The sequence below is a fragment of the Orbicella franksi genome, chromosome 2 (genome assembly GCF_964199315.1).
Source record: "Orbicella franksi chromosome 2, jaOrbFran1.1, whole genome shotgun sequence".
Taxonomy (NCBI): domain Eukaryota; kingdom Metazoa; phylum Cnidaria; class Anthozoa; order Scleractinia; family Merulinidae; genus Orbicella; species Orbicella franksi.
Genome location: NC_138146.1, coordinates 1,049,243 through 1,062,798, shown reverse-complemented (window position 1 = coordinate 1,062,798; position 13,556 = coordinate 1,049,243). Strand labels below are relative to the sequence as shown.

At 41.1% G+C, this 13,556-nt stretch overlaps 1 protein-coding gene across 1 annotated transcript; it reads left to right on the top strand.

The window, feature by feature from the left end:
* The first annotated feature begins 3,227 nt into the window (after positions 1-3,227).
* Positions 3,228-9,275, top strand: LOC145474516 (uncharacterized). The gene is made up of 4 exons (XM_081455147.1): positions 3,228-3,575; positions 5,734-6,366; positions 7,544-7,846; positions 8,144-9,275. The coding sequence occupies exons 1-4, from the start codon at positions 3,335-3,337 to the stop codon at positions 8,659-8,661; spliced, it is 1,695 nt and encodes a 564-aa protein (XP_081311273.1). The 5' UTR covers positions 3,228-3,334; the 3' UTR covers positions 8,662-9,275.
* Positions 9,276-13,556: the final 4,281 nt, after the last annotated feature.

Genomic DNA, 13,556 nt, shown 5'->3' with positions numbered 1-13,556 from the left:
AGTGTGCTTCATCGCCCTCTAATAGGTAACGTACTAGTGTGTGGACTCATCCAAGCCAGAATACCTGCTTCAGATTTGCGAGGACCACTCACAAGCAATCCATTGTTACGGCGGGAGGAACATCACCATCATTGAGGCGAACTATGGTCGTTTGACTGGTGGACATATCTGTCCTGGCAGAATAAGGACTACATACTGCGGAGCTGCTGGATCGCTCGATAAAGTAAGAAGTTCATGCCAAGGAAAGACATACTGTGCTTTGGAGGCGACAAACACCATTTTTGGAAATCCTCGTCGCCAGACAGAGAAGTATCTGGAGGTAAGAACAATCCAGCTCAATATTTATTTCAGATTGTATATTTGTCTTCTTATATTCCTTCCTACTTAAACGTTTTCCTACTTTTGATTTTTTTTATAATGTTAATTGAGAGAATTTGCCATTTTTCGTGCTCTGAGACACCATCCCGCTACTCGGTTGAAAAACCGAAGCCAAACCACCTCTAGCTAGTTGGGGGTGTCGGTGCAAGACACCCTCCATTCCCCCCTGCTTTTGACAGCTGGCCGCCAGCAAGCCACCAGCAGATAGGCCAGTCATTGCGCCATGTGCCCAGCTAAGCCTTGACGGAGCCCCCCCCCTCCCCCCCTGGGTTTAAGGTCGCTGGCTTAGTTTGTCTAGTCCCTGACGGACAAGCGATTGTTCGACAAACGCCTCGTTTTCCCGATGAGCTCATCCATGGCACTTTCAAAAACACGTGTGTCAAATGCTCGAATGCACCAACCCCGGGACTGACAACGTGAGCAAATGCCCCGCGGTTGCCTGTGGGCGGGGGAGATTGGCACTGCTGGAATTGACTGATGCATTAATCGGGCAAGGCCAAGAAACGGAACTTAAGAAAACGTATTTGGCACAGCAGCTAGCTCAGATAAAAAGCGGCGCCCTAAAACTAAACTTATTCGTTAATGCTCTGGTTATCCCAGCTTGAATTTTGGCTCCTGAAGTGGGCGAGAAATGTGCGTGGTGGTGAAAGTCATATTACGCGATCGATGAATTTCTGACAAGCAACACGATATTGGAATAACGTAAATTTACGCTTGGTCAAGCACAAGATTGCAGGAGTGCCGAATTGCAGTAAATATGTTTACATTCAACTAACTAGATATCGACAAGTCTTGTGTGTTAAGCCGGAAATTTAATACAGCACCGTTTGATTAACGTATTAAGCTTGCTGAACCTTGAAGAAAAGGTCATGGGAAGAAAGTACGAAATACACTAATTACTAAATAGAAGCGTAATTTCTTACAGTTTGAGCTTGCTTTATTTGATTGTTTGTTTTCCTTTTTTTGTTTTTTGTTCTTTGTTTGTTTTTTTATACCCTTTTCAAAGACTAGAAATTCACTCATCGCCAGTAGCAGATAAGCACCCTTAATTTTGTTATGGTGGATGCGTAGTGGCGTAATAATAATAATTATTATTATTAATTAGTGCCTCTGAGTCGGCAGACTTTCGTTCAGTCGGAAGATTGGAGGGTCGGCTGTTGGGAGCTGGCTGGTCTTCTCTTTACTGTGTTATTGTTATTTTCTTCGGACAAGAAACTTTACTTCAAATTGGCTCTATTCACTCTGGCTTATAAATGGGTGCCGGCGACATAACGCTGTGGGTAGCCCTGAAGATGTTCTAACAGGCCATTCAGTTGCGGATGAGGGAGCGGGGGGTTAAAGATACTCCAAGTTACCTCATCAGTGATAGCTACAGACTGGGTTAAGCGTTAAACTCCGGCCTTGTAAGCCACCTAGGCTCGTAGTGCAACTTTGCCTTATGTTTTTTTTGCTGGCAAGGAAAGGGAAATTGTTGGGATTGTATGAGTCCAGATTCAATTAATCATGTTATGTTTAGTCTCCGTCACCGTCAGAACTCCATATCTACGAAATCATACGAAATTGTAAAAAGAGAGCAAAACAGAAACAAAAAACACAGATAAAAAGGAAAAGGAAAAGGAAAGAAAATATTGGAAAGGTTACACCTGACTTGAAAATGATATGAATATAGTGCCTGACTCAGCTCATAAAAGACGGTCAGCTTATGTACATACGAATTCGATTTTATATATGGCTTAATGTTTTCATAACGTCTGCATGTAGATCAGTTCACGCAAAGCTCTCCAAAGAAAATATACCGGACGTTACAGCGTTATACCAGGATTCTGTATAAGGAATCTAACGTGTACTGGTGATAAACAGTCCTTTGCAAATAGCGGCTTCTGATTACGACAGTTTCTGTTTTGGTGTATGTAGGCTCACTGCACTATCCAGAGAGAGTCCTCTCTGGGTGTCACTTGACATTGGTTCATGCAGCCAATTTAGTTACTTCACAATAAAATTACACTGATTTTCTTTTAACATTCAGTTGTTCTCCCTGACTATTGAATGACGTGGCAGAATAATCCGGCTCTATTATTTTGTAAGGTATCCCTCCCCGGTAGGCGATTCCTCATATTCGCATGCATTCCCCTCTCCTGAACCAGCTCAAATTTTACCAGCCTCACCCCCAACTCTCCTATCATACTCAGTGTGACAACTTACCAGCTCCGTTCGTTATACAAAGTTTGAGTAATTCTGAATAAAAAGCGTTAGATTGCTTATATTTATTCACAGCATACAAGGCTTTGTGGTATATGTTCACTGGATAAAAAAATATCCACTGCTTCGATAACCGTGACCTGATGATAGAAAGTAAACGAAAACAGACATCGTTAATTTTCCTTTTTACGTCATGTCTAATGAATGAAAGCTTGTTGTCCGCAATGAGGAAAGAAAATCAACAGGTCCGAACATGCAATCTTACCAAGGTCATGAGCGCCAATTTATTGCCTTTGTACTCTGCATATTTTAGGTTCGTGCTTGAGCGCTGTTGTGAGTTCAGCACGATTTTTCCAAAGGCCCAACGGAATGAAGTGGCCTTTTTTCCCTCGTGATAATTCCCTTAACAAATTTTTAATGCCCAAAGAAAATGCAAGATAATGAATATCTTTCTACACGGAACTTTTCTAAACGGACGAACGTAGAGGTCAACTTATGTCAGGTATCACATTTGCGAGGTTTAACTTTCAAAACGGTTTTGTATGCGTATGCTTATTTTTCAATCACGTAAATGCACCGCGTGTGAGCGATTATTGCGAGGCGATAAAAACCTAATTGAGCAAATTCTGCTCTCCTGGTCATACGTCCTATCAGTTGACACATGATATAAATAAATCTGCCTTATATAAACCGCTCCTGGGTTGAATGGTTTAAACTCGGTTGACAGTGTTCCCTGAACAGTTGTCTTACCCTCGCAATGAACGACAGTGAAGCTGCAGAAGTGAGTCCCAAGCGCGCCTCCAAATCTTCGCCTTGGCGATTCTGCGATTTTCTCCCTTCGATTAGGCCATCGTATGTATCGTTAATCTTAATTTTCGTCTGCGGATATCTGTGGCTGAAATATGAAGCTACAAACGACCGTCTGCTCGAACTGGACCATCAGTTGATGGAATTCCGCATGGAATTGAAAGATGAAAGAAAGTCAGCATCCCCTTCAGGTAAGAAGTCGTGATAGCTCTACTTTCCCGTGCAACATTTTTAGTGCCGTATGTCTCGGAGCAAAAAAATTAGTTCATCTAAATGTATCTCAGAGGCATAACAAGAGCGTTCGTGTTGGTCACTGAAATAGATCGCTGCTTTGTCGTATACACCAGAGTGGAAGTTTCATTGCTCAGCTCAAAAGTTACCGTAGAGGAAGAGAGGTTTTTCTTTGCAGTCTGGAACTAATTGTTACCCGGCGTGAGCATATGTGATCTATTCACTACCCAATGCCTGTGTTTCATGCGTGAAATGTTAAATTTGTTGCTTTAACTTGTTTGTTTTGTTTTTATTTTATTTTTTTACTTTTAAGTATTGTTACGGGATCGTGAGAGCTAATCGAATAAATAAATCAACAGAAAGAATATGAATCAACAGAAAGGAACTGTCAAGGTTTTGTTCAAGCTGTGGCTGAGTTGCATTTGTCAGCGACCCATATTTTAAGATGAATGTGTCACACACTTTACCTAATGATGATTTGCCTTTAGCCAGTTTTTGTGTGGGTCAGATATACACTTTTGCGTTACATTCATACATTTTGGGCTGGATGCCTCGGTATTTTCCTTAATGTTTGTGTCCGTCTTAAAATTACACAGTCGCGTAGCATTTCAAAAGGCTAATTTTTTTTATCGACCATTATCACTAATTTGAAACTCCCCATGAACTGTGACAAAAGTCATCAGTACAAATCATGCATTATTTTCAGATTTCAACGACGAAAAAAATTTAAGCAAAATACCATCTGAACATTTTTTGTCATTTTAAAGGGTTACGTACTAGGTGGAACTAAATAATAAAGAGCAGGAGGTGTGTTTTTTGTTGGAATTGTCATAATTTATGCAAAAGGGAGCTAATGCTAATTTTTATGATGTTCGCTAATGATAATATGATTTCTAACAGTGGAAAGTATAGGCTTTCTCTTTTGTTTGCAAAGGCAGTTTTTTTGTCTTATTCTGATGTCAGTTAACTTCATTTAATTTCGCTACGAATATTTAAGTGTATAATACACTTAAATACGTCGACAAAATAGCATTATTATGCCGGTATTATGCTCGATACTTCAGCTATAGCTTAACGTTCGCATTTTTCCGGTTTTCAAGCCACTAGGCGAGTGCATGCGGGTGAAATTCTATTTTTATGTGTAACTTGATTTGACGGGTTGGGGTGGGGGTCGGGAATTAGGGTGGAGTTTTTGGAGGGGCGGAGATGCGCCGTAATGTTTAAAATATTTCACAACCAAACTGACAGAGCGAGAGGGGAGATGTTTACCAACTTTTCTGATCATTTTACTTAACAAATAAAGAAGCCTAAGCCGTGTATTACTGCGGCTCGTGTTTTCTACATTTCCCTCGTGTTCTCAAATGCCCGTCGTGTTTTATCACGAAAGATCCACCAGTCGATCATCAGCTCCATCACATATTCCGCTGATATAACTAGAAATAAAGATAAGCTTGCTATCCTGGCATACACCTGAAGTCCGCCAACGAAACTCTATAGTTGTTCGCATGAATTGCGGAGAGCACCAGCATTGATGAATTCAGTTAGGTCATAAGGAATGTACATTTAGAGTAATCTTAGCATTGATTTTAAAACATAGTTATGTTTTACCCCGGCCATGGGTATGTTGTTATTTCAATGTATCAGATTACAATACCCGCACTCGTTAACTGTGCGATAATCAACACACACGGAGTGATATGGAAAAAAAAATTGGCTAGGGGCAAATGGCCCAAAACCGATTAAATGAATAATTAATTTTTTTTAAATCAAATTAATCCGTAGCCCAGTAAAAGTGAGGGCAGAAACACGCCAGGGTAATTATTGAACAAGTATCAAGAGCAGGAGGAAAGGGGATAAAATGGTCATACGGCGAGAGTAACTCAACGAATGACCGTGTGATACTGGTATCACGTGTTCTTCACGTTTTTTTGATTACATAACTCTATATGAAAACTGCTTGCAACTATATTCTTTCAACACTTAAGAAAACACGGAGAGAAAACAAAAATTCTTTTTTCTATCAACTATTTACTCTTTCAGCTTGAATTTGTCATTTTGCAGTAAACTATTACCTTAAGTAGGATTAATTTAAGTTTCTTATTCATTTGCCAATAACAGCCAGACCAAGAAATCGCAGACAAGCCTTGGACCGTGACGTACCAGACATTCCAGATCTGAACTTTAACTTGGAAGATGTGTTTGAGGAAATTGAAAAGTACTTTAAGCAACTGCAACTCATTCCTATGGAGTACTGCAACTCAACTGGGAAGATCTGCCCTGTGGGACCCCCCGGATCTCCTGGACCAACTGGTGCACAGGGACCACTGGGAAGGACCGGACCAAGAGGAGAGAAGGGTAGTCAAGGTTTCATGGGACCTCCAGGAATATCTGGTCTGGACGGGATTCCGGGACATAAGGGAGAAAAGGGAGACACTGGTGCCCCAGGACCAGCAGGCACGCCGACACAACCACATGGAGTCGGAGCACCGTTGATGCCCCCGCAGGCGACAATTTTACCGGTGGAACAGCATAAAGATGATAAAGGGTCTACTTTTGTGGTTATTTATTGCAAGGTTCGTGGAAATCCTTCTCCGATCGTGGAATGGCGACACAACGACAAGAAGCTTGTTCCAGGTGGCAAGCATCAGATGACCGATGACGGGGCGCTTATCATTAAATATCCATGGCGCACTGACGCTGGGGAGTACAAATGTGTTGCAACCAATATTTTCGGGTCATTTATTGTCTCTGGTAAGTTGAATTGAAATTTTCGTGACACATGATTGCGCGACAATTAAACCACTGAATAGCACAGAAAATTCAACGGGTTCAATGTTTGGCGACTTCCTTACTCAAACGTGAGTTCCACCTTAGAATTGAATGTTTCCATGAAAATGAATATTGGTTGCAAAGGACTGTAAGCGAAAATGCTGCTGGTATACGCAGGAGCTAGTGACAGCTGTAATCGGCCAGAAAGGTACGAAAACAGAATCAAGGACAATTGGAAAAGTTGACGTGACAACGACATGATAGAGTCCAAACTTAAAAAGCAAGAAGAAAGAAAAAAAGGGGGGCAAACAAACAAACAAACAAACAATTTTTTCGCGCTTTCTTTTCGCAACTGTTTAATTTGCCGACTTGTTTATTTATTCATCCTTTTCTGGTATATTACGAACTTACAATATGACCAGCTCCCAGTTGGCTTGATAGCTCAGTTGGTAGAGCACTGCACCGGTATCGCAGAGGTCATGGTTTCGAATCCCGTTCAAGCCTGATTCTTTTCAAGCTTTCTCTTCGCAACAACGTATATGGAAATTGAGGATATAGAAAACTATCCTAACACAGAGAGGATGGCCAATACCATGAAAATGTATTCTATGAAAGGCTAAGGCCCTGGCCAAACGGACTCGTCGTAGTAGACGCAAGTTGAAAACTTGGGTCTTCACGCGACTCCGTTTGGCCAGGCCTTGCGTCCATTTGCGTTGACTTGCGATGACTTGCGCTCACTTTGGTTCAGATCAAATTTGAACGCAAGTCGACGCAAGTTTCTCACCGTTTGGCCGCCCAACCAAAGTCAACGCAAGTTTAGTGACGTCCATTTATTGTTTTATAGCAACCTATCAGCTGATGAAATTCATGATACGTGGTCTTATAACGTTTTTTTTTTGGGTTGCGCGCACTTGCGAGGAAACTTGCGAGTCCGTTTGGCCACCCAACGCAAGTCTCTATGCAAGTTCAACTTACGGCTACTTGCGAGTTCGTTTGGCCAGGGCTTAAAGGTAGTGGCAATAATGATGATAATAATAATGATATGATGACGATTACGATGATGATGATAATAATGATTACTTTCATTGATATAGAATCTCTGAAGGGCCTCTAATCAAGGTTATAAAACAATGAGAACGTGGAATTTTTTTCTTTCCAGAATCATTGTCTGCTCCGCAAGCGAAAGTATCGCCAACGCGACAGACTGTGGATGAACGAAACGATGCAATTTTTAATTGCACGGTTACTGGGAATCCACCTCCAAAAGTCAAATGGATAAGGCCAAAGGGCTATTTTGACTCTAACATTCAACCAGGAGTGCAGTACGTGATCAAAGACAACAGAACGCTCATTATTAGAAAAGTGGACCACCGTGCTCCAACCGATGCTGGAAGGTACACTTGTAGGGCTTACAATGCTATTGGATGGTCTTCTCCGGCATCTGCCTATTTAACTGTCCAAAGTAAGAGCTGTTTTTTTGTTGCATTCTGTAACTCTGCTATAGTGTAGCGGAACAAAACATACAAGTGTACGTAAATATGATACATAAATGAACACGCATTACGTTTCTGTGCAAGCAAACAAGATCTTTTATTACATCTGAAAGGGAAGGGAAGAGGGTAGCAAGTTGGAAGATGGAAGAGAGAGAGAGAGAGAGAGAGAGGCGGGGGGCGGGGGGATATGTAGTGCTGAAAAAATGACGGGGCAAAATAGTGAAATACAGTATTTGGTTTTAACATTTTGCATGGTTATTTTTCAGAAACCTCTTGTGACTGTAACCGGATCCCATCAAGAAACGGGTGGCTTTCACAAAAGCCATATCTAGGTCCAAACGGAGCCAACACGGATGCTGTTGACTTCACGACTAGTGGTGAGGTCACTCTGCTGGGTTACCGCATGTGGGGTGTGGGCCACCCAAGATATATCGAGTCTGCTAATGTGCAGGCCTTTATTCGTTTGTATAATAATAGCAACTTGATCGCAGAGAGGAACGGGAAGTTCACTCATTATATGAATATACGTGATGATGGCCTTACTTTTGAGGTGCTTTTCTCTCAAGGAATCACTCTTTACCCCGGGATTAGATACACCGCCACGTCTAAAATGATTACAGATCCTGGCCAGTATTGCGCGTATCAAATTGATGGCATGGCAAGTGCATTTTGTTCTGGCGTCAAAATTACCTTTATGTCTTCCTCGAGAACCAGCGATGGTTCCCCGTGGGACCTCACTATGGGCCAAATTGCAGCTTTTATTCTCAAGTCCCCGCAGTGTTAAGACCAGTTAGCCACGCTTTTTAGGCTTAAAGTCTTGTTTTGTTGATTGTTGCGATTAGCGCGCTTGATTAAGCAGTAAGACGCACCATAAGCAAGAATGCGATCCCTGGTCTCCAGGGGCTAGATTCACGAAGCCATTTTTAGCTAAGACTTATTTTAAGTGCTGTTACTCAATAATGGGCTACTGTTATAGTGTTGTTCAGAAATAATACATAGGATGAATCTTTCTTGCGCAGGGTTCGTGAATCTGGCACCAGGTTCCTTGCAAAATTCAAAATGGTGACTGGCCAAGACTGTGGTTTGCGGAGTAAAATAGCTCGATTCTTGGGTGGAGAACTTAATATGACGTAACATGCTACACGATGTCCGGAATAGGATAGGTCGTTGTTGTTGTTATTATTGTTATCATTATGCTGGTAAAAAATCAAGGTAAACATGATTCTCCCCGATTGTAGCGTTCAAAACGGTCTTGGCCACCCCAAATTGAATTTCGCGCGGAGAGCAGGGAGAAGGTTAAAGATGGGGTGTTCAAATCTCAGATATCAGCCATTTCTGTCCATTTCTCTGTTATTGAATGAAATTATAGCATTTTTAATTCATCTGCTCATTTCATTCTAGGCTTTGGTAGATTGTGCTAGCATAATTTTTAGCATAATTTAGAAAAACGAGCATAATTTAAAGCTTTTATTTCAGTTTAGCACTGCTAGCATAATCCGAGCTTTTATGCCTTGAAAACAAAAAAAAAAAACCCATCATAGTTCTAGAATAATTCAGTTTGTACTTTACTTCTGTATTGTTATTGGAAAATATCGAGGTCTGGAAGACTCTAGCTAGGTCACCCCGTACATATCTGAGAGGCTGAGACTCTCCTCAGGCCACCACGCTTATGGCTCGGCGGCTCGGCCCCTCAGGCCTTAGATCAAAGATGGCGTCGTCCTCGAGTACATCCACTGATTCCACTCCCAGCACTTTCAGCACTCCCAGTGCCGTACCGAGAGCTTCAATCTCTAGAGAACGTGTTCCTAAAAGTAATACTGGAAAGTACAAGGAAAGAGGTAACTCAGATCCAAACAGCTGAAGACTGTAAGACTGGAAGGTGGACTGTCTGAATGTTCATTAAAGTCAAAATTGATAGAGTTAAGCTACTGGCGATCTTTATTTTCCTTAAAATCCAAGTAGCATAACTTCGGTGACAGAGAGCATAATTTTCAGAAAGTAGCATGATTTTGGCATAATTTCTAAAAAATATGAGCACTGCTAAAAGCATAATAAGCTTTTTTTTCGAGCACAATCTACCAAAGCCTATTTCATTCTGAGCTGCCAGTCAAAGAAACATGGCATTTGTTACCTGACAGTAACAATGAAGACCAATTGTCAACTATCAGCAATACCCCATCAACTGCCTCTATACAAAGGTTTTAATCGTTGGTCTTTAGAAATTTATTTTTTCGATCAACCAGTAGCTAATTTCATTTTCAGCTTCCTGTCAAAGAAACATGGCATTTGTCACAGGATAGGTCGACGTTAGGCTAATTGTCAACCACCACTAACAACTCGTGAAAAATAGACATATGTTCCTGTGCACAGAAATTTTAAAAGACGTGAAGAATTTTTCCACATTAAAAGCGGTTTCTTCTAAAAGAAAATAGGCATTTTAGTTCCATTAGATTGAAGTGGCTCGAGATGGGTTTCAAGACCCGATAAAGGCTCATGGACCGCCGGCAATACCTGTCATAAAATACTTCTTAGGATCATGATATTGCAGATACATTTCCACTGAAAACTACTGAGTAGCCATCACAGATTCCTCGATATTCTCTAGAACATCTGCTACTATAACAACGGTGAGCCGTATCAGTTGGACCTCCAAAACCTCCACTCTTTACGTTATTTCAAACACGTGCTGGTTGTCACCAAGCTGCAACGTTTTTGGTGAAAAACACCTCTACAAGCGATTTTCCTGTAATTTCAAAGACCGACTTTTTCTCCATTTCATTGACGAGCGGCAGTGAAACACGGTGCAGCGCGGCCACTGTTAACTTTTTATCCCATCGTTCGTGTAGTCTTCGTGTCGTTTTCTAGTTCAGTTGGGAAGAATTAAAACCCAACCACGCGCGTCAAATACCTATTTCGAGCCACCTTAAAGAGTTGAAAATTTAAATGAAACCAAGAGAAGATGAAGTAAATGCTCTCATGATTGCATAATGTCGGCCCTAATTTCCAACGAGGGGCAGAACACTCACAAGCGACCTGGTTTAATTTAATTGTCTTTTTAATAGTCACAAGATAAGTAGAAGATATTACACGAGGTGCGAGGTCTATTGAAAAATAAATGATCAAATGTAGCTTGTAGAGTTTTCTTGGAATATATCATTAAACTTCTCATTGACGCTGGCTATTGCCTCTGTTACTCAATTATTGTCGTAAATTTTAATTCTCCGACCTTGCTAAATGTGACATGTTTGTTTGTGAAACTAGTTGTCCTACATTAAGGCAAGATCCAAGTTACTGATATTTCCTGATGCAAGGAATGACATTCTATTTAAGTTTATAATATAAAGCAGAGAGATTGTATGAAAACATTCTAGTCATATCATATCAAACAGACAAACATAAAACAAAACACGACTTGAATGTCTCATTTCCACCTAATATTTGAAATTAGCAGCCTTTTGAAAGCCAATATCTTCTTCAAAATTTCACCCTAAAAAACAAAACCCTCACCAATTGCTAAAATTCACAAGTTCTCTAAGTGTTTGGAGTCAACCTGCATCTAATACGAGGCCCTCCCGATACGCACAGTTTTATGTGGATGATGTGGAAAAATGAACACTGGGTGTGTCTGCAAAGCCCCTTTACGTTAGCGTCCATTTAGCTTTGTTTTTGGCTCTGAGCGCCGTTGATCTTCCGTAGGACCCTTTACATTTGCAATCATAGGATCTGCTATGGACATGCCTCTTAAAAGGGGAAATTTCCAATCCCATGGATTCAGGTATTCTTCACATGCAAGGGCTTGCCTTTTAATAGAGCCCCAAGGAATAAAACTCACTGGTAACGAGGTCGCTTCGAGGCCTCGAAGGAGGTCGAGGTGGGGACCTGGTAACGAGACTCTTTTTTTGTACTCGCACCTCCCGGGTGCGTCTTCAACTGAGCTTTGCGCCACTGGATGTGACGTAAATTGCTCTCTACAAGGAGATGATCGATTCACCTATGGTCTACATTTGACCTTTCATAAATTATAATTAAAGTTAATGCCATTTAAATGTCGTTGTCGAAAGTTGATCCGCCAAAATGGCCCTGGCAACCTACTGTTTCCAAAAACTATTGTTCTGTAAGTGTACATACGTTGCGCATTTCACTCGGTATAATTCAGCTCCGTCTTTGACAGTCAGTACAGTTAAGTCAAGTGAATGTGTCGAGTGGTGCAATCTCGAAAACACTGCCAAACTCAAAATGGTTAACTAAGGTAAGTTGCACAAATTTTAGCATTCCTAAAATTTCAACGGAAAGCTTGAAATTTCAGCAAGCTCTGCTGATCGCAATGATTGATCCTTTCAAAACAAATTGCTTTCTTTTCTGCGTTTTTCAGTGTGTAAATTCGAGTCTCACGCATATTTCAAAAACAACTGACGTAAACGAGGTTTGTTAGTGGAATGCAAATGCTATGCTGTTGTCTATTGTTTAGCCTGCGTAGCAGTCTTTTCCGTTTCCTCTAAGCGGGAGAAACCGTGAGCCAAGTGGAAGTCGCCCGAACGCATGGGGCGAGAGCAAAAAGTTAGGAACCTCCCTCCTGCCACTAATTTTTTTGTTACCTCTGTTCGCGCGACTCCCGCTTGCCTGAAAGGAAACGGAAAAGACTACTACGCAGGCTATCTGTTGTTACTTGTAAAACAGTGTTCAGTGTTGTAACCAAACAAAACTGGGAATTGTTTTCAGACGCGCGCTGTGACGGAAGAACCAGGCAATCAAACAAAGATGTACAATACCATTTTCATTCGTGACATTTGTGCACTGCTTTAATAGCGTATTTTATTCCGCAATTTATCGTAGACTTTTTACCAGAAGGAAAATGTAGCCCATTTCACTAGTCGTTGAAGTTTTCCTCCATTAACTGCACATATATCTTGACATAAACTTTGTCAATCAAACAATCTGTTTGATGGCCACTCATCTTGGATGTAATTAATTACTGGACGTACTGAATTTCACTCCCTGGATTGATGAAGCGAAATTCTGGTCAGACATTTTGGGAAATATTTCTTCTGATAAAGGTTTTGTGTCCAACACTCAAGACAGTTAGAATTTCACCCCAAACACTTTCCATCAGGGACCTTGTTATTTTGTTTTTACGCAGTTTTACCTGAGAGTGTTGATTGTGTCGGAGACCTTTTATATCAACTTCAATGTTTTTGAAAAATTTCTTGTCACATGCCCGCCCGGCCGACGCTGAACGACGCTTTCTCGCGGAAAAAAAATTCTCCCTTGTTTCATTTGATGGTGTGCTGTCGAATGAATCACGGCGACTGTTTGAAAGAGTATCGAGAAGCAAATGTAAAAATTCAAACTTTTGGGAATGGAACAAAAGTCCCAGAAGAACATTCGGCGTTATTTCTGGCTGCGTTCCAGTCTTCCTATACCGCCATGTCACGGGTTTCCCAGAAATTAACGTTTTGTACCTATTTCACAACCTTCTTTCCCCTATCCCTTTAGCGATAGAATCACGTTGATTTTTCTCTTGGGGTATGCAGCTAAATCTTGTTAACCTCACACACTCAAAGAGGTCCTTTATAAGTACAGATTTAAGACACAATTTGTGCATTTATTGATCTATGCGATTACTACTGTTTACGAGGTCCTACATAGTCATTAATCTCCAATAAATCCGGGCCCTTTTAC

Excerpts from the sequence above, each read along its gene's own strand:
- LOC145474516 (XM_081455147.1), top strand. The coding sequence starts at position 3,335 with ATGAACGACAGTGAAGCTGCAGAAGTGAGTCCCAAGCGCGCCTCCAAA. Across the intron at positions 6,367-7,543 it reads CGGGTCATTTATTGTCTCTG|AATCATTGTCTGCTCCGCAA; the intron begins GTAAGTTGAATT and ends TTTTCTTTCCAG. Across the intron at positions 7,847-8,143 it reads TGCCTATTTAACTGTCCAAA|AAACCTCTTGTGACTGTAAC; the intron begins GTAAGAGCTGTT and ends GTTATTTTTCAG.